This window comes from Sebastes fasciatus, chromosome 15 (genome assembly GCF_043250625.1).
Source record: "Sebastes fasciatus isolate fSebFas1 chromosome 15, fSebFas1.pri, whole genome shotgun sequence".
NCBI lineage: Eukaryota > Metazoa > Chordata > Actinopteri > Perciformes > Sebastidae > Sebastes > Sebastes fasciatus.
The window spans coordinates 27,679,411-27,699,418 of NC_133809.1; the positions used below are offsets into that span (position 1 = coordinate 27,679,411).

Here is a 20,008-nt window from a genome sequence, read left to right on the forward strand (position 1 = left end):
TTTTATCTGTTCAAAATGTCCCTTAAAGGGAGATTTGTCAAATATGTAATACTCGTATCAACATGGGAGTGGGCAAATATGCTGCTTTATGCAAATGTATGTATATATTTATTATTGGAAATCAATTTTCAACACAAAACAATGACAGATATTGTCCAGAAACCCTCACAGGTACTGCATTTAGCATAAAATAATATGCTCAAATCATAACATGGCAAACTGCAGCCCAACAGGCAACAACAGCTGTCAGTGTGTCAGTGTGCTGACTTGACTATGACTTGCCCCAAACTGCATGTGATTATCATAAAGTGGGCATGTCTGTAAAGGGGAGACTCGTGGGTACCCATAGAACCCATTTACATTCACATATCTGGAGGTCAGAGGTCAAGGGACCCCTTTGAAAATGGCCATGACAGTTTTTCCTTGTCAAAATTTCATCATATCACATATTCCTTTTAATCTTCCAACAATACAATCATGGCACAACAGACAAGACAGCCTGGCCAACAATTTGTCATACAACATTTCTTTTCCCCCGCTAACAGTGTAAGCTGAGTGTGCAGTCTCTGGTGGAAGACCCCATTATGGACACGGAGACACGTGGAGGTGGTTTACTCCTCCGTTTGGCCCAGATCTGTCGCTCCCACTCCAGAGGCTCCATTGAGTCTCATTCCACTCCTCAGGAAAGGCTTTCATAACAATGATCCCGTCTCCTGTTGCCATGGAAATGCGCTATGTTATGTTATGCTCTATTTTTCTTTATTTCCTCCCCTGTAAGCACAGCTCCTCGCCTCCCTGCGTTGGCTCTTTATGTCAGCGTTACGAGCGTCGACACAGGCAGAGTGATAGCTCGGGGTCTGGCTGTGCTGATTTTTGGACGACCGGTCAAATGTATCAGCGTGTCGGCTGCCGGATCAGTTAAACAGATGTGGGGGGACCAAAGAGCTTGGCTGGATGACCATCGTTAGGTAGAGGCAGTTTGTGCATCGGTCATCCAATCAAAGCAGGCATGAATCAAACTGTCACGGTGATCGTCTAACTGGAACATCAGTTTTCCTTTTCAAACATTCCAGCATGAGACTTTAAAGACCAACTGAAATTACATTCAGTCATCCCTTTTTGTAGTCAAAAATAATGTCAATGTGTTTTTAATAGGGCTGTTAAAGTTAACGCGATAATAACGCAGCTTCGTTTTAATGCCAAGATTGAAGGCAGGTATCATATGACACTAGAAAAACCTAAGGAATCCATTGGTACCAACCAGGTCATACTAGCTTGTCGGGAAGGAGGCGAAATAACGCTCCAAACTGACGTTACATTTCGGTGAGGAAAAACTGGCTTTCCATTTTCAAAGGGGTCCCTTGACCTCTGAACTCAGAATATGTGAATGTAAATGGGTTCTGTGGGTACCCACGAGTCTCCCCTTTACAGACATGCCCACTTTATGATAATCACATGTAGTTTTGGGGCAAGTCATAGTCAAGTCAGCACACTGACACACTGACAGCTGTTGTCGCCTGTTGGGCTGCAGTTTGCCACGTTATGATTTGAGCATATTTTTTATGCTAAATGCAGTACCTGTGAGGGTTTCTGGACAATATCTGTCATTGTTTTGTGTTGTTAATTGATTTCCAATAATAAATATATACATACATTTGCATAAAGCAAGCATATTTGCCCACTCCCATGTTGATAAGAGTATTAAATACTTGACAAATCTCCCTTTAAGGTACATTTTGAACAGATAAAAATGTGCTGTTAGTTTGCAATTAATCGTGATTGACAGCCGTAGTATCGATATTTTTTACACCCCTAAAAACTAGGGGGCACCATCATGAAACCAAAAAAAAGCAATTCAATTAGAGTTGAACTTTAACCTTTGAGTGCTACAGTCAATGCTGGAATTCTGCAGTAAAGTAAAGACAAGCTGATCCAGAGCCTAACACAGACATTACCCCAAAGACAAAACATCAGAGTGACACCATCAGATGTAGCCCTGCAACAAACCATCTGAAGAATAATCTATCCACAACATGTGGAAGGGCCCAGATCCAATGAGAGAATGCCAAACCGGCTTCTTCTCCTGAGTTGAAGAGGTTTTTGAAATCGAAGATGGACCCGTCTGCTCTGCTTCTTCTTCTTCAGCTCGTGCATCTGCGTGTCAGCTTCACCGCCAGCTCAGACATTTACCCCAAAAACAAGCTGTGGGTCATTCAGTCCTCTCAGCCGCGAGGACTGCTGGGTTTTGGATAAGCTCTCCCCAGCAATACATGGCTCTGTTTGCTTTTCTAAAACTTTCCTCCATGTAAAAACCTGATTCATGTATGCATTTTTTTCAGGCCACGTAGGGCATCGAGTTTGTTAAAGAGGACCTATCGTGCTCATTTTCAGGTGCATACTAGTATTTTGGTTTTCTACTAGAACATGTTTACATGCTCTAATGTTCAGAAAAGTGCTTTATTTTTCTCATATCGGCTGTGCTGCAGCACCTCTTTTCACCCTCTGTCTGAAACGCTCTGTTTGAGCCCCCCCAACCCCACCCCCCTCCCGAAAAAGCCCAGTCTGCTCTGATTGGTCAGCTGTCCCACTCTGTTGTGATTGGTCAACCGAACCAAACTCTTCGAACTCCGCTCTAACTACCTTTGTTTGACGGCAAACTAGCCGCTAGCCAAAATGGTTACTTGGTGACATCACCACGTTACGGAAGAAAAGGCAGGACTTCAATCAAGGCCTTCAATCAGGAGCAGTGTTTCTGTGGGGGAGAGTAACTCCCTTCAGCGTGAACTTTGGGCTTTGTGACTTTGCAGACCTTTTACATGTACAAAAAACTATATAACACACTAAAGGAAAAGGGAAAAGCACAATAGGTCCCCTTTAAATAACAACCTGCTGCTCCTCTGGAACTAAGCTTTAGATATTGCACAGCTGAAAGGGCATTAGGTCACTACTCCAGTCTATAGGGATACTGATTGAGGCAATCAATGTCTTGATTGCTACATTCCTAACATTTAATTTTCTCTAATCAAGCCATTAAATACACTGCAGCTACTGGGGGGTTTAATGGCTTGTGCATTACCAGTGATTATTAAAAAGGAGCGTAGACAGCAAATTTAGGATCAAATCAGGTGAATTAGCTGGAAAAACGGGGAAAGGTACACCATTGGGAAAACATCTGCCTTGATAATAGTGAATCATTTCCTATCACGAATGGAATTTCGCTTAATCTCCTGAATGGATTTTGACAGTCGGAGGAGTGATATATCCTGCAGCCGGTGAGGTTTAGCACTCCCCGCGACTAAGACCTGACAGCAGCAAGAAGCAGTCCTGCAGCCGTGCTGCTGAACACATTGTTGAGAGACGGAGACGGAGGAAGAAGGAAATCGGAGGCTGATGGCAGAAGCGCTGAGACGGAGACAAGACAGGACCCAAACAGGAAGTGAGCAAACAAAGAGACAGAAACAGCAGAGCCCCTGTTCTTCCAGCAAAGCCAGAACCAGCTTGCATGGCAGCTGAAACCCCTACAGCAGACTCCTCCGCTCTGACAGCTGTGCCCTGATCCCTCTCCACACCGTGGGTACATGCCAACACAGGCCATGCCAGTCTGGCACCGCTACAGAAGAGGCCAACAACCTCTGCCAACAAGTGTGATCCGTGCACGAGATGGGTACTGTCGCACAGGGTGGGCTGTGTGTAGTGGAAAGGATGAGCTTCTGTTGGAGTGGGTGAGAGGGTATGGTGATGGGGTTTGGGGGCGTGGCCTCATCCAACCATCAAAATGCCCTCCACGGGACCCAATCACTTCCAATTCCTGTCCCTAATCCTGTTTGGTCTGGATAATGAACAACACGCAAAGGCAGGAAAAGGAAAACAATTGGACCGCTCATGCAGCAGTAGGAAAAAGAAAATTCCAGGGTTTACATTGTTGTTTAGAGCCAACTTCATATATTTGACTTGTGTTTTCACTTTAATGAGCAGCATTTCTGTAAGGTGAGTCATTTAATTGGTCAACGAAGTGCAGCATCCAGGACTGCATTACAATCAAGTTGAACAGGCTCATTAAACAGAATAAGTGGATGGCTACTAGGGTTGGGCGATTGGACGAATCTATGGGCTATTGGCGGTTGTTTTTTTTTGGGTGATTGTTTGGGCAATTTTTGTCATTTTATTTTGCTAATTTAATGGTCTGCCTCATCTTTCGGTGAAATAAGGGTTAATTTTCCCCAAATCAGAGGTGGTGATTGTTGGAAAGACTATCCAAGAGGGTGTTGATGAGTTTTATTTTGTTTCTGTCGAGTTTGAATGATGTGTGTTTTACAAACAGCTGATCCCCCAGCTGATCGCCCAGCTGAAACAACGGCAGCGGGGGAGGAGCGGTGCGGCCGCGTGCACACACACAAACGTTGCACACACACCAAAATGTTCTAATTTATCAGCAATCACCGGTTGTTGGGCTGACGATAGCCAGCTGGAAAACTTTTAACATATCGCTATACCCTAATGGCTACAGGTAGATATGCAAATTAACCAGCTACTTTTCCTATAATATTGGGTTTCTACTAGAACATGTTTACATGCTTTAATGCTCAAAAAACACAATACCCCTCCCCCCACTCAAAAAAGTCCTCTGCTTGGTCAGCTGGCCCACTCTGTTGTGATTGGTCAACCCAATCAAATTATAGGATATATCATATATTGCCTCAAGTTTGGTTTGAGTTCACACTGCAGCATTTAAAAGCGTGCCAAAATGTGTTTAATTGCGCTGGTTTAATCCAAAAAAGGCGCAATGCTTCCTCCACTTCGGTCGGATCGAGGTCGGATCATGTTCTCACCACAAACGACAGTTCGTCTGTAACTCAGGGTGCTGACTAAGACAACCAGACCGAGACCTTGTTGAAAAGTTAGTCTCGGTCCGGTTGCGTTGGTCCACACCCGAGTGTGATCGCTGTGTTTACACCTGCCCAAATTAATTGTACCAAGGGGCTAAAGGCTCCAGGGTTTGATTCAACCGAACTAAACAAGGCAGGTGTGAATACGCTCTAAACCTCAAATGTATAAGACACTCCCATACCACCAAGTGGTCTGTGTTAAGACTTCGGCCAAAGTCTAGGCCTAACTGGTCAGATCCGTTGGGGGCATGCATTTGCTTTGGATGACATTCTAAGAAATCATTTAACCAGCTTGCTCATCTACTAAGATCGCTCCGTCTTTACTCACCACCAGTTCGGAGAAACGTGCGTGCAGCTCCTCTGCCGGCGGCATGGGGGCGCTGAACTCCAGCAGCTGCAGGGGCTCACTGTCCTTGAGGTTGATCTCCGGAGGCTCAGTGCTGCCGAAGCAGCACAGGAAGCCCAGGCCCGGCCGCGTCCTCTTCCTGGGGGGCATGGTGGCTGTGGCGAACCAGGTGGCAGTGACGGCGCTGGAACCAGGAAGGTAGAGGAAGGGGCCAAGGGGCAGGGAGGGGGAGTGGAGAGGAGGAGGACGAGGATGCTATCTGGGGGGCATGATCTAGAAGAGAGAGGAGAGAGAGGGAAATGGTTACAGAGATAATGCAAAAGCTGGCCTGTGTTTGGTTTCCCCCAGTGTCATAAAAAAATTACTCTCTATGACATGCGATACATTTAGACAAGCATGTCTAATGTTGTAATGCACGACATTTCCACATGTACAGTCAATTATTTATCGGATTTTCAATCAAAATGCCAGAGATTCAGCAGCCTATATACTCCTTTTGCTGGTCAACACACCCAGTATCATACAGCTGTTACCATGCTATTAAAAAACGGTGCGATATACCCCATTTTATTAGTACCGTTACCAAAAATGACAGTGTTTTAATAAGAGCAGTGAGTTGCATCGATATGCGACAGCGGGGCCGTCTGTGTGTGTCTCGGATTGCAATCCGGTTATAACTAAAAGCAGGTCATGAACCGCTCACCGGCTGCACAATCTCGCTTTGAGCTGGTGTCTGTATCAGCAGAACCCTTAAAAAAAACAAGGAAATTAACAGTGCGACTCCAATGACCGACCAAATGTGCCGATAAAATTAGATTCACCATCGTTTCTGAATCTGTCAAAGCATCTCCTGTAATTCGGCAAACACATAATCCACTAAAGAGCATGTGATAAAGTATTACTTTATAATGTGTCTCAATGAAGTGAAATGGACGGAAAGGAAAAACAATCGGGCGGCAAGAGTGACTCTTTTCACAAACATCCTTTTGACACAACACAGCACTTTCTACAGTTTCCCTCATAAACTTCTCACAGAACTTCATCGGAATTTATCATTTTGTGGGTTTTTGTTTTTGGAAGCCTCTCGCTGTCTCCCATGCTGCAGTACCACTCTCTGCCTGAACTGTAAGTGATGTGTTGGCAGGGGCGCTGTTTTACAAGAAAAAAAAGCCTTATTAAACACTGTTTAATGGGTGATATCTGGTTGCAAATATAAAATTTACCATCAAAGAAATCACCTATAGATTACTGCATCAATAATTGTTTCCATTTTTTATTGATAAAATCTGTCATCTATTATTCCAGGACTTTTCCTAATGTTTTAGATTTTTACCGTGGTATTGTTTCAGTATCGGTATTGAGATATTTAGGTAAGGTATCGTATCAAAGTCAGAATTTTAGTATCTCCGTCTTCAGGGTCATGTGCAGGCAGGCAATCCCGGCTGTATGGGTTGCAGCCGCTGTGGTGGTGGGCCAATTACACAACACATCGCAATAAATCGAAGAACGCTTGCGGTAATTGGCTGCGAGCAAAACCATACAAAGTTATTTTTTTCATTTGCTGGTATGGCTCGACTGGAGAAGTTTCTAAATACTACTTGGGTTACTGGGTTATTTCGGTCGACACCTTAATAAAAGGTTTCCAGTACTGATGCCCAGCCCTGATGACATAACAGACATTACAGTGCTGGAAATACAGGCTGTATAAGAAGCCATCCCTGGAAAGTACACTGCGGAAATGTTTAGCAACGAGAGCCTATACCACCACAGAAGACACCAACATCGAGACTTTCAAATTCCAAAATCATCTTTATTCCCTTTCACCGTGTCCATGTAAACATGTGCCAGCCAGGGTGTGGAGAGATACACTTGCTGCGTGGCTATAGAGGGCACCGAGGCAGCAAGGGGCCGCCATCATATCCGCATCTTGACATCGGTTGCTCTTACGCCTCGACAAAGAAACCTCTTGTCCGGAGGGTACAATGGTGCCTGTGCAGTGTGTGTGTGTGTGTGTGTGCGTGTTGTTTGTGCAGACTTGCACCAAGAGCTGCCCCAGCAGTGCCATCCCTCCTTCAATGGACAGTAGTGAATGACACCCACTACAACAGGAGCAGGGGGACTGAATAGGCCAAAGGATTTCCTCAATGCTACGAAAAGGATACGGGTGGTCTCCTTACTGTATGAATACTACACTCCTTTACACCATATTATGTCCTCACTTACACAATGTGAGCATACACCCACAGCGGCTCACAACAGTTGCCAAAGCTCTTCTTTATGCTGCACTTCACTGCATTTGTGAATGAATGGGACCTCTAGCCTGTTATGCAAATACCACCGACATGGAATAGTTTTGCCAGAAATCAATTTTGGAACCGTTTATGTGAAATACAATAAAAAAAAACATGAAGTTGCCATCAAAGAGCAAAGATTTTTAAAGAGCAAATCCTTCCATTCCTCTCCAAAAATGTTCTGCTTTTATTGATATCTGTACATAACCAAACACGCATTAAGTAATAGCTATAGAGCTTTGCACCCGTCTGTTTAATACGGCAGTGAAAGTTTACGACTTCAGTTTCCACAAGAAGCCACAATCTGCTAGATCTCGACTGAGCACGACTCTCCGCCATCACTCTCTCACACGTTGGCTCAGGAGCGTAGGAGTTCTTTCTCACTGCACGGTTTAAAAATAGCCGGATGGTAAATTCTTTATGAACGCGCTGGGCCCTCGACAGGAGCTTAAAGGAGGGGGAAAAAAATGAAAAGAGAAAAAACACATTTCCATTTTGCCCCCTTCGTCATTTTGCTCACTTGCTTTTTTTTCCGCCTCCTTGAGTCTGCCATCCCCTCTGGAGGCAGCAGAGCCGTACGCAGCTACAAATGAACCGGAGGCTGTTTAAAATAAAAAAAGCAACCAAAGTTTTTCTTTGCCCTGTTGAACATGGAAATGCCCCGTTCAGCTTGCAGCCATCACCGGGGCTTATTTTCTGACAAGTATTGGATCTTAAATTATTCTGTTTATAATCACCTTCGAATACGGGGACGACCTTTTCATACTCATTGCGTCAGTGTGCTGCATGTCAATTATAGCACGTGTGGCATCTTGTATATGTACATTTGATACTGCACCAGCGTGGGTGTTATGATAGGTGAAAATCTCTGACCGATTAACCTGCTACGGGGCTCCAGGGCCTCTACTGATCCCCTGCTCCCCCCCATTCCCTGTGCCTTGTGGATGTATACTACCATGTAAAGCCCCAGAAACTGTGTGTCAGTTAGTATGTGTTAATTTGATGAAACACCTATGTATAAGTGCAACTACAGCATCAAGTGAAATAATAAAAGGCATTACTAATACTTTTTTTCTAAGATACAGTAGGGCTGTCAATCGATTAGAATATTTAATTGCAATTAATTGCACGTTTTTTATCTGTTCAAAATGTACCTTAAAGGGAGATTTGTCAAGTATTTAATACTCTTATCAACATGGGAGTGGGCAAATATGCTTGCTTTATGCAAATGTATGTATATATTTATTATTGGAAATCAATTAACAACACAAAACAATGACAGATATTGTCCAGAAACCCTCACAGGTACTGCATTTAGCATAAAAAATATGCTCAAATCATAACATGGTAAACCGCAGCCCAACAGGCAACAACAGCTGTCAGTGTGTCAGTGTGTTGACTTGACTATGACTTGCCCCAAACTGCATGTGATTATCATAAAGTGGGCATGTCTGTAAAGGGGAGACTCGTGGGTACCCATAGAACCCATTTACATTCACATGTCTGGAGGTCAGAGGTCAAGGGACCCCTTTGAAAATGGCCATGCCAAAATTTAGCGTACGTTTGGAGTGTTATTTAATCTCCTTCGCAACAACTAATACAACGTTGGTTGATACCAATGGATTCCTCAGGATTTATGGTTTCATATGATAACAGTATTGAAACCATTTTTGGCCGCTGTAATTGTTTTTCTTGTCCATACTCTCTGAAGAGCTCTCTGCCGAACACAATTCTAAAGTAAGAGACTGCAGAAAAAATCCACAGTCCTTGTTATGCTCAAAAATGCATTCAAAAGTTCAACATTAGGCATTAGAGCAGTGGGAGTAAGACAAATTAAGACGATATCATCCAACATTTAAGTCATTTTTAGTACAAAATTTCCTTTTGTTTTTCCCCTCATATACTGCAAACCCTCATATTAGCTTTGGCTGAATATTGGAATGTATTTTTGCTCACTACGAGGACTGTGAATTTACACTGGAATCATTTTAGGAAGGCCAGTATGGACATGAGAGACAACTACAGCAATGAGCATGTGAGTGTTGTTCTCAGACAGACCAGAAAAAATCTGTGGATCTATCCTTAAAGTCCTTGGGAATTTCAGTTTATGTTGGATGATGGATGTTTGTTTACAATATTGTACTTCCTGTTGACTATATTGTTGTACTTCATTATTTCATAGAGATCACCTGTGCTGGGTTCCAACACTGTTGAGCCACTGTTGAGCCAGAGCCTTGCCCACCAAAATCTCTATCCCTACAGAAAAAAAACCTACAGTGGCGAGTTTCTGCCAACAATCCATTGTCGCAGTCTGATAATTCAGTGTAAACCTTACCCTGACCACTATCCAGGCACAGTGATAATAACTTAACTGTCACATGTGCACAGCGAATTGAAGAGACGCCATATTACCTTGTATCAAACCAGATGTGGCTACAAGCATGGCAAGCTGATCAGAAATGAATGACATAGATGAGCATTGGTTGTGTTGAGTCAGCGGGAAGAAGGAAAACAGTGACATGACAGTAAAAAGCCCACTTCAGGAAGGTAAGTTATGAAGATTTCTTTTCCATACATTCACACTTGAAAAAGGCTCTGCCTCAGACTAATGGACTGCTCTTCATCGTTTTTATTACTACAAGATAAAGTAGGAGCTGTTGCCAAATCTTTTTTCGGTGGCGAGTCGGTTATCGACACTGTGGACAGCTGGCGGAGCCTAATGGAAAGGAGGCCGCTCTACGGGGGTTTTAAAGCCATTCAGCATAAAACCTAAACCTCCTGTCCAGTGTCTCTGTGTGTCTCTGTGTGTGTGTGTGTGTGTGTGTGTGTGTGTGTGTGTGTGTGTGTGTGTGTGTGCGCTTCTATCTTCACTCTCCCACTGAGACACACGCGCGGCCAGTCCTCACTCAACACCACGTCTGCTGGCCGCCGTCCAGCCCATACCCAGGGAAAAGTAGGCCAAGGAATCCATATACACACACATACAGAATACACACAGAAATATACTGTATATAAACACAAGGAAGCAAGGACACTGAAGACTGGGCACCTTTATCCTCCTCTGTATGGTGGAGTCACCACACCAACACAATCCAAATTGACCATGTCCACGGCCATATGTGCCCTGAGAGTCCCTCTTATCTCCCAGCTTTTCATCTCATCCCCACGCTCCCTCCCCCCTCCGACTCGCTGTCACCTCCCATTATTCCTCTCTTTTCAGGGCGAATGGAGTGACATTTCCCTCCATCAACCCCCCTCTGACAGCAACATCTGTCATTTTTCCTTGCAACTTCTTTGCAAATTGTCCTCCTGCCAGCCTCAGCCCACATACTCTACTCCTCTGTTCCCTGCTTCTCTACGCCCATGCTACAATCGCAGTGACTGACGACCTTTACATGCACACTAATATTCCACATATGACAACATTCCGAATTCGATATGGGTCATGTAAACAGCATATTCCACTTGGGATACTCTGAATTAGGCCTTATTCCGAATGGAGCATTCTCCAATTAAGAATTGTTCGATATGGCGATGTTATTCAGGTTTTAGGAGCGTTCTTTGTACATGTATACAGCACATTGGGAATATGTGTCTCAACTGAGGTTTTTATGGCAGATTGTGACACACGGCCTCTTGCCTTTTTACGCCCAGCTCTGTGTGTTGCACACAAACCGACTAGCCGATAGTTTGCAGAGATGCATGCCCAAAAGAAAAGCAAACATGTCTGGTCAGAAGGAGGACCACGCCTACTTTTAAACATTATGAACAACTCCATTTGCACGAAAAGGTATAGAAATGCCACGATAATGCGCAGGGCGTTTAGCTTGCAATAAGTGTCTTTTGTATGCCATGTATCCTGTACTGGCTGCAGCATCCACGTAGTGTAAAAAGCAAGAAAGACCACTTGTGTCGGGCGGGTGGGGGGAGGTGTATGTGTCTAACAAACACCGGACTTTAAACCAGGAGAGCCGTGTTCGAGACCGTTGTTGACCAATGTTTTGTTTTGTAAGTTACGTTAGTGACGGTTGTCACATGTTTTTTGTTGACGTTTGTGACGTGTTTTCCGTAGTTGTTTCCGTACGTATTTTGCTTAGTTTACTACTTATTTTAAGCCCGACCATGACGTCTTCCAGCAAACACCGGACTTTTAACCAGAAGACCCTTGTTCAAGACCGTTGTTGACTGTTTTTTTTGTTTTGTAAGTTACGTTAGTGATGATTGTCACGTTTTTTGTGGATTTTTGTGTCGTGTTTTCTGTACTTGTTTCCGTACTTGTTTTGCTTAGTTTACCTACTTATTTTAAGCCCAACCATGACGTTTTCCCTTAGTGGTTTTCTTGCCTGAACCTAACTTAATGGTTTTCTTACCTAAACATAACGGTGGACGTTTGCGTGACGTACAAATGACACGCGAAAAAGGCTAAAATGCGTACTCATGACACATGGAATGTACGCATAATGTCGTGGTATTTATACTCCATCCTGTGAGACTGGGTTGATGAGAAAGACTTGGATGTCAACAGGTTATCACAACGCCAACCTTTTCAAGAAGGTGGTTGAAGGAAATGAAAGAGGGAGGCTGTGTTTGCATGGTTAATCAGAGCATGCACAGCTGCAAAGCTGTAAACAGGCACCCGATTCGACTGTTATCAGGGCATTAAACAGGCGCTAATGCTCGCTATAAGCACCATAGATGTGGGTCATTAGGGGCCTACAATGCCTATACGTTAGTAGAACATTCATGTTCATTAGCCATGTAAACAGCTTAGTAGGAATAAGGGCAAAAAACTGAATATTTTGTGCATGTAAACGTCGTCACTGTGTGCTGCTTCTTGAAATTTTGTCATTGCAGAGAGTGTCTGGTCTAGTGCAAGCACGCATGTGCAGAGAACAATGCCAAAACCTGTACAAACCGTATCTGGCGACAAACGCTATAGCCAGAAATGCTACACAGTACTGGGCGGATGGATAAACTGTTGTTTCTTTGTGTGCCACTTTTGCATTTTCACACTCGCTCTCCTGTCTCTGTCGTTCCCTCTCTGGTCTCTTTTTCATGTCAGTGAGCTGTCACACCTCCGATGCTCGTGACAAAAAAATAAAAACTGCACACACTTCCTCACTTTTCCCTGTGCTCGTCACCGGGGAAACAGATGTATGTACGGTCGTTCTATAAGTCACAGGAAAAGGAAGCTATCGCTGAAGGAGTGAAAGCCTGTGGTTTGTGCTAATTAAAACCATCTGTGTGTGTCAAAAACGGGAGATGCGGGAAGAGGTGCACAGAGATTTTGTCACTGCCAACTGCTCGTCGTGACAGACAAGAATTGCAGTATACACTACAGAAAGTGTGAAAACAGACGCATTTTGACAAATTCCCTGCTGCAGACACACTGCATTATATGTACAGTTGCGTTTTCGCAAAATTCAGACACACCCACTCAAGTAAGCGCATACACACACACACGCAGTATTTGCATACTCACACACCAAGAGCCCTGAAGCAGAGACAGGAGCCTGCTGGCTGCTCTGTGTTTGAAGAGTCTGGAGAGCAGCCGAGCAGAGAGAGAGAGAGAGAGAGAGAGAGAAAGATGAAGGAGGTGAGGGAGGGAGGCAGGGATAAAGGGAGATACTGCTGCCACTTCTCATTCAGCCCACTACCTCATCGCCTCATCCCCAGCGCCGGGAAGTAGGTCAGTGGAGGAGGAGGAAGAGGAGGAAGAGGAGGAGGGGTGGCAGTGAGGAGAGACGGGCTGTTGCTGCTGCTGCTGGTGTGTGATTGTGAAGAAGAGGTGTATATCTGTGCAGAGACAAACATCTGTGCCTGCATCATTTCCATTCTCTGCCCAACATCTGTCCGACAACACGGTGCTTTTAGTACCGAATAAAAAAAAAGAAATCGGATAAAAATCAAGCTTGTGTTATTTCCATCCCTCCGGAATAGAAACACTTGGACCTAATCAAAAAATAGCTGCATCATTCTCCTCCTTCCTCTTCCTCACACTACCGCTACAGCAGTGTGCGTCTGCGTTCGAAATGCATCTTCATTCTCCTGCCTTTTCCTCCCTCCTCTAAGGGTGTAAGAAAATTTAGAGAAAAAAAAAATGGATATCACGATAGTATGTTTTGTGATATTGTATAATTCTCAAAAACACTATCGATTTTTAATTAATAGTTTACATGCAAAGGTTAAATCAGTCAATACTTTATTTCATTTGCAAAGAATACATGCCCTCTCAATGTATGTTCTGATCTGATTGCATAAAAAAGTAAACTTTTTTTTGCTCAGATTTGATGCATACAGTGGTGTGTTCTTTATACTCTGACAGCTTTCCTTAAATTAGATTAAAAAGTCATGATATATCGCAATATATTGGATTGTAACCCCCGTATCATGATACGTATCGTATCCCCAGATTCTTACCAATACACATCCCTATCCTCCTCCACACCCCAGTACCTCTACCTGCCCTTGTCATCTTCTTCGTATTACATGGATGGATGCATCCAACTAATGCCAGGCAGATACAGAGAGGCAAAGAAAGAGTCACGCAGGGAGGAAATACAAGAAGCAGCAATAAAAAAATGTTTGAGACAAATAACAAGTACAATAGGCAAAGACACGCCAAGAAAGAGCACGATTATTTTAAAGAGGCACTGAATAAAAGATCAGAGGGAAGCCTGCAGCACACTTTCTTTTGCGCTACACATTGTTTCTGGGTCCCACAAATGAGGACCATTCCTTCGGGGGTGCTGGGCCGGGCGGAGGAGGGTACAGACAGGCTTACGTAAGCACCAGAGATGGGGGAGCAGTGCCACGCTGGCACAGGCAGGGACGAGATGCCGAATGCAGTGTAGATTAAGGGACTTCAGGCAAACTTGTTGGCATGCAGCTGATGAGGGGAGCACACATGAGAGTGAGCCAAAACAAGTGTTGGGAGTCAAAGCACCAGGCAACTAGAGTCCCTAAGATTTCAGTCCTGATTTGGTGACACCTATGGTAACTGTGTAACAGCATTTTAAAAAATATAGTTCCATACAAAATGACACATGTATCAACTTAACACGCCTTAAGCTGCTTCTCTGTATGAAAGAAGAGCAACTTGTGTATTCATTTACAGTGTGCGTCCTCGTCATCTTGTTTTCGTGATCATTGGAAGCCACAATCGTAATTGAAAATAAAATTTGATCAATCGCATATAGCCCTAGGTTTGATATAAAGAAAGTTTTAATGATCAGAACTTCAATGAAATTATCCAACCTTTGAACATCCCATCATTTCTAACTGAGACCTTTTCCTCAAATTGGTACGGGAACTCGCAGCAAACCACAAAAGATTCCCGATCTCCAGATGGAGGGACACCAATGTGAACACACACCAATGATGTTGTGTTGGCACATGTTGGCATGTCTTTATATTTGTAGGTTTGCCTGGTTGTTTACTGGTATGTAAAAACTGCATGTGGAAGTGAACCACTCACACTCATTAATTTGACATGAAGTCGCTATTCAACCCTGACATTGGACACATTGGAGCCATGCCACCCTTTGGATGCCGTTGCCCCAGACATGCCCTCTCCAACATGCCCTACCCTCCCTTTCTACTGTCTGCCTGTCTGTCCAATGACTAATGGACGTGACCCTTCAATTCTGTCCCCCCCTCCTCCTACTTCCCAAAAGCCACTGGCTGCCAGCCAAATCACCTGGGACACTGAAAACTCATTCTCCCATGAACCCCCATTGGATCTAGTGGCCCACCCACAGTCGCTGCTTCAGGCCTTGGGGAAGCCGTGTACACATCATACATCTTATCCCGCCACACTGTAGTGCTAATCAGTTACATTTAGTGCAACATACAGTACAGGCAAGCATTCCCACACACACACACACACATTTCAGTCTGTTCTGTCTCACACCAATTAAAGGGATGTTATTCATGCACCACTTCATCATTTACACTGGGTTTAGCACCATGGGTGGTCAGTTTACAAGATTTATCTCAAGAAAATGGTAATGGATCTGTAACAGCTGGCATGACTAATAGACAAGATCTATGATCAAATGAATGTAAACATGACAAATACGCTACACTACACACATTGTGACTTGCATTCCTGGGGTGTGACTTCACCCCATCTATTCCAGTGCGGGTCTCCGTGGCTGACAAATGACCAGCGGAGGAACTGCCATCATTTCACGGCACATTTGCATGCGATGCATTCCTGAGCTCGTCCTGAAAGCAAACAGGAGGCCAGCACTTTCATATGAGTCTGTACACCGAGTGGCTTTCTCATGTGGACCTGGACAATGGGCCGGAGGATTTGGTTTGGACATTTCTGCTGGGGCCTGACAAGGGTTGAATAATGCAGGCAGGAACAGTTTCTTTCGGTCTGTTGCAACTTTAAATTTCCCCCTTTCCTAGCTCTGGTGTCCACGTGTATCTGATCTTCAAGGGGAGTTATTTTTAGCTCTGACAGCATGGTCTATCTGCAAAACATTCTCAGCCTCTTCGATTGGCACGGTAAACTAATCAATGCGAACGATTTATAGATACACCGATCGGACATAACATTAAGACCACTTATAGATGAAGTGTATAACATTGACTATGTCGCTACAATGGCACCTGGCAGTGGGGGGGATATATTAGACAGCAAGTGAACATTTTGAACTTTGTGTAGGAAGCAGAAAAAATGGGCCAGCGTAAGGATGTGAGCGACTTTGACGAGGGCCAAATAGTGCTGGCTACATGTCTGGGTCAGAGCATCTCCAGAACTGCAGCAGCTCTTGTGGGATGTTCCCGGTCTGCAGCGGTCAGGACCTACCAAAAGTGGTCCAAGGAAGGAGAACCGGTAAACCGGCGACAGGGTCAGACCCGAGGCTCATTGATGCACGTGGGGAGCGAAGGCTGGCCCGTGTTGTCCGATCCAATAGAAGAGCTACTGGAGCTCAAATTGCTGAAAAAGTTAATGCTGGTTCCGATAGAAAGGTGTCAGAACACACAGCACATCGCAGTTTGTTGCGTATGGGGCTGCGTAGCCGCAGACCGGTCAGGGTGCCCATGCTGTCCTAATGTTATGGCTGATCGGTGTATGAAGTAAGCATGAATTTCAATATAATTTCGGAGAGCAAAATAATATGAAAAAAATGTTATACGGACATGACCTCAATCATTTTTAGGTGATCAACTTATTGCACAATATATGGACGTGACCTCAAGCCAGTTATAAGCATTATAACTGGCATGGAATGGTCCTAAAATGAGAATAATATTGTTTATTGCAATTATTTTAAGGACAATATATTGTCCAACAAAATTAGTTACCGTGACAGGCCTACTTATAAGTAACGTGTCAGTAATAAAGATAAGCAGTTACCGAAACAAAAACCAAGTGCCGTCTGTGCCCTTATGCCTACGTGCATCTTCCAGGAAAAGAACCCAGAATCAGATGATCACAAACCCACCCTTCCCTTCACGCCCCCCCCCCCCCCCCCACAATACTCTTTCTACCCGTTCCTCCAAACCTCCCTCATTCCTTTGCTTATTCTCCCTCTATCACTTCCGTTCTGCCCTGCAATCAGATAGGAGAAGCTGTGAGGATGAGACGGCTGAAAACCCATGCAGCTGTTGGACCGGGAGCCGAGACTTCAGACGGTGTCGCCAGGACATAGTCTGGGCCAAGACTGTTTGAGTCAGTAAAGCAAAAACATAAACCGGGAAAACGGTTAAACGATACTTCTGAAACAACATGACAATGGACTTCAAAAGCACATTGAGTTTCAAAAGCGCCTCATGTTTCTAGTCAGTGTATATAACAAGCTTTAACAATAGCAGCAGAACAATGTTAAAGAGGTGTGGTTGAGCCGGTTCCATGGCGCTGTCGTACAAGTGTAGAGCCAGCGCTGTGCGTAACATAAGGAAGAAATGAATAAGTCAAAGTACCTCCATTTAAATTGACCACAAGCCCAATTATTATTAATTACTTTAATAGCTCGTGGTTAATACTGTTGCTTAAATATATCCAGACTGTCTCCGAGGCAAAATGCAATCACATTTGGACGGAGAGGCATTTTTCATTTTCTTTTTGTTTACAAACAGATCTTGTCAGACAGCCAATGCAAGGACAGTGTAATTACATGTAACCGCCCCAGGTTTGCACAGTGGTTACTTATCCTGTATATGAAGCACACGGATCGTCCCTTCAGGAAAAAACGGCAGTGGTTGTTGAACGCTTTTTCGTATCTGTCTACTATCAATTGATATTCCATCACTGGAAGCTGCTACAAACAGTCCGTGACGTCCATATTGTGTCGTTTCTCACCATTTCGTTAAACAGTCAGATCTCCACCACCTATGCATGGCAGTCTTTCAACGTCACATCATAAACTCTTAAACTGTCGACTCTTTCACAGCCAAACATTTGAGAATTCTCGGAGGTCTTATTGGCTTCTAGCCTACCTCAAAACAAACATATAAGGACTGTTGGTTTTAACGGGGCCATAAGGCACAGTAACCCACCTCACCCATAAAGAGGAAATGCCTCAGTGGTTTACACTGGAAAAATAGGAGAGGGGGGGGACGGGGGAGGGGATGTTTCCAATCCTCTGGGGATGTCATTAATAGCAATTTCATTTAGCTCGATTCATTAAAAAAAAAAAGACATTTCCTGATGTGAGGACCGGACCACATGAAGTACCAGGGGGTTGTTACAACTGTGCTTTAAGATTTCATTTTTGTGCTTTGATCAAAACAAATGTAGCAGCTCCATGCAGCGGTGGAAAGGACCCCCGAGTACCCGACCATGCACAGTTGCAGTTTGAAGCAAATTATAATAAACATGTTAAACCCCTTCGTAGAAGCCGCGAACCACAGACACGAGTTGCATGGACAAAAGTTGAAATAAGAACCTGTGCAGAAGCAGACGACTTAGAAGAAAGTTAACGACGAATCAACCCAAGTTTTGCAGACGTACGTTTCAGAGGCACGACAGGACAAAGAGCGCTTTTTTGTGAGACATCTCTCAGGGCTTCAGCAGTGTGTGGCAGTAACTGTATTCAGAGGGTCATCCACATGTTGCACAAGGAAAGTCCACAAGTTGCTGCGTGAGATTCTAACAATGCAGATGTTAATGTTGGCTCAGGAAGGAGGTCGTATCAAAGGGGGGTGGTGGGTGGGCGAGGTTAACATCCGAAGCAAAGACCCACTGCTGACCCACTTCTCTTCTGGCCGATGGGCAAATCTCCGCGAGTCACATCTCTGCTCATCAAATAGACCGGATCACTGGGATAACTACGCTATTAATACTGGGAATGAGAAGAAAGTCGGCCATGCCACATTCCACAGGCCCCGACATTCCCACATATTAACAGGGCTCGAAGTGAAACCCAATACTTGGCATCCCTTTCCCCTTCCAACGCTTAAGCGCTACCCTGCCGGGTCAAATAATTTTCTTATTTCATACGGGAGGAACGCCAGAGTCACGAGCTCTCGGTCTAACTAAAGACATGTTATGATATGAGTAGTAAAAAATGGCTCAAGTATAGACTCAGTGCTGGTTACCGCTCTCAAGAGGGAAGGGATGCTGGACTTCCCAGAGACTCCATGTTCTTCAAAACACCCCAGAGTCTCGCCCTTTCCATCAGTGCAGTGCACTTATCCAGATTACACAGATGCTTGAGAAGATGCATCTCTTCTGGGTGGTGAAAGTGTTGAACAAACTAAACATGACTCCTTAGTCGTGTTTACATTCACATATTTTTATTCGCATTTTGAAGTATCGCATTGGAAAAGCTAAATTCGATAAAAAAAATTCAATTTTACGCTTTACGCTTTACGCTTGTTGAAAGCGCGTTGATGTGCGAACTGGATTATTCAACTGCTTCTGCTATCAGCGTCTTCTCGGATATTCCCATAACATGCGAATGCTCGTCTTTGTCTCAGGATAGCATGAAACATGGCCGACACTGGCTGACACGAAAGAACAATTAAAACTTGCCCAATTGAAATAAATTACTGGAGACCTCTCTCCATTTTTCTATCGTAAATGGGTTAGATGGCCAAGACGTCTTGTTTTGCTTCCGGTTCACAACCTCTACTTCTTCTACAGCTGTGGCTCAGAGGGTAGAGCAGGTTGCCCACCAATTGGAAGGTCTGTGGTTCGATCCCCAACTCCTCCAGTCCACATGTCGAAGTGTCGAAATGCTGACATGTACTGTAAAGCGCTTTGAGTGGTCGAAAGACTAGAAAGGCACCATTCTACTCTGTTTACTGTTGGATTACCGCTATGCGTAGCCTATAGCGCCAACTTATGACCAAACTACACTGTAGCCGAGTTAATTCGCTCTAAACCAGTTGATGGAAAGTGCCTAAATTGCATTTCTTTTTTTTTGCGTCATTTCAAAAGTTCCCTCAAAATTCGCTTGACAATTGAATAGAAACACGGCTACTGTTAATCACCAATCAGTTTCCATGCTGACGACCACACTCAC

The 20,008-nt window shown here is 44.2% G+C and overlaps 1 protein-coding gene across 5 annotated transcripts in view; it reads right to left on the reverse strand.

The window, feature by feature from the left end:
* daam2 (dishevelled associated activator of morphogenesis 2) overlaps nt 1–20,008 on the reverse strand; it is a 136,867-nt gene that overhangs the window by 80,522 nt on the left and 36,337 nt on the right. For all 5 annotated transcript variants that reach the window (XM_074661751.1, XM_074661753.1, XM_074661752.1 and 2 more), the window contains exon 2: nt 5,215–5,505. In XM_074661751.1, coding sequence (XP_074517852.1) covers nt 5,215–5,382 — 168 coding nt within the window. In that variant the 5' untranslated portion in view covers nt 5,383–5,505. The remainder of the gene's footprint in view (nt 1–5,214; nt 5,506–20,008) is intronic.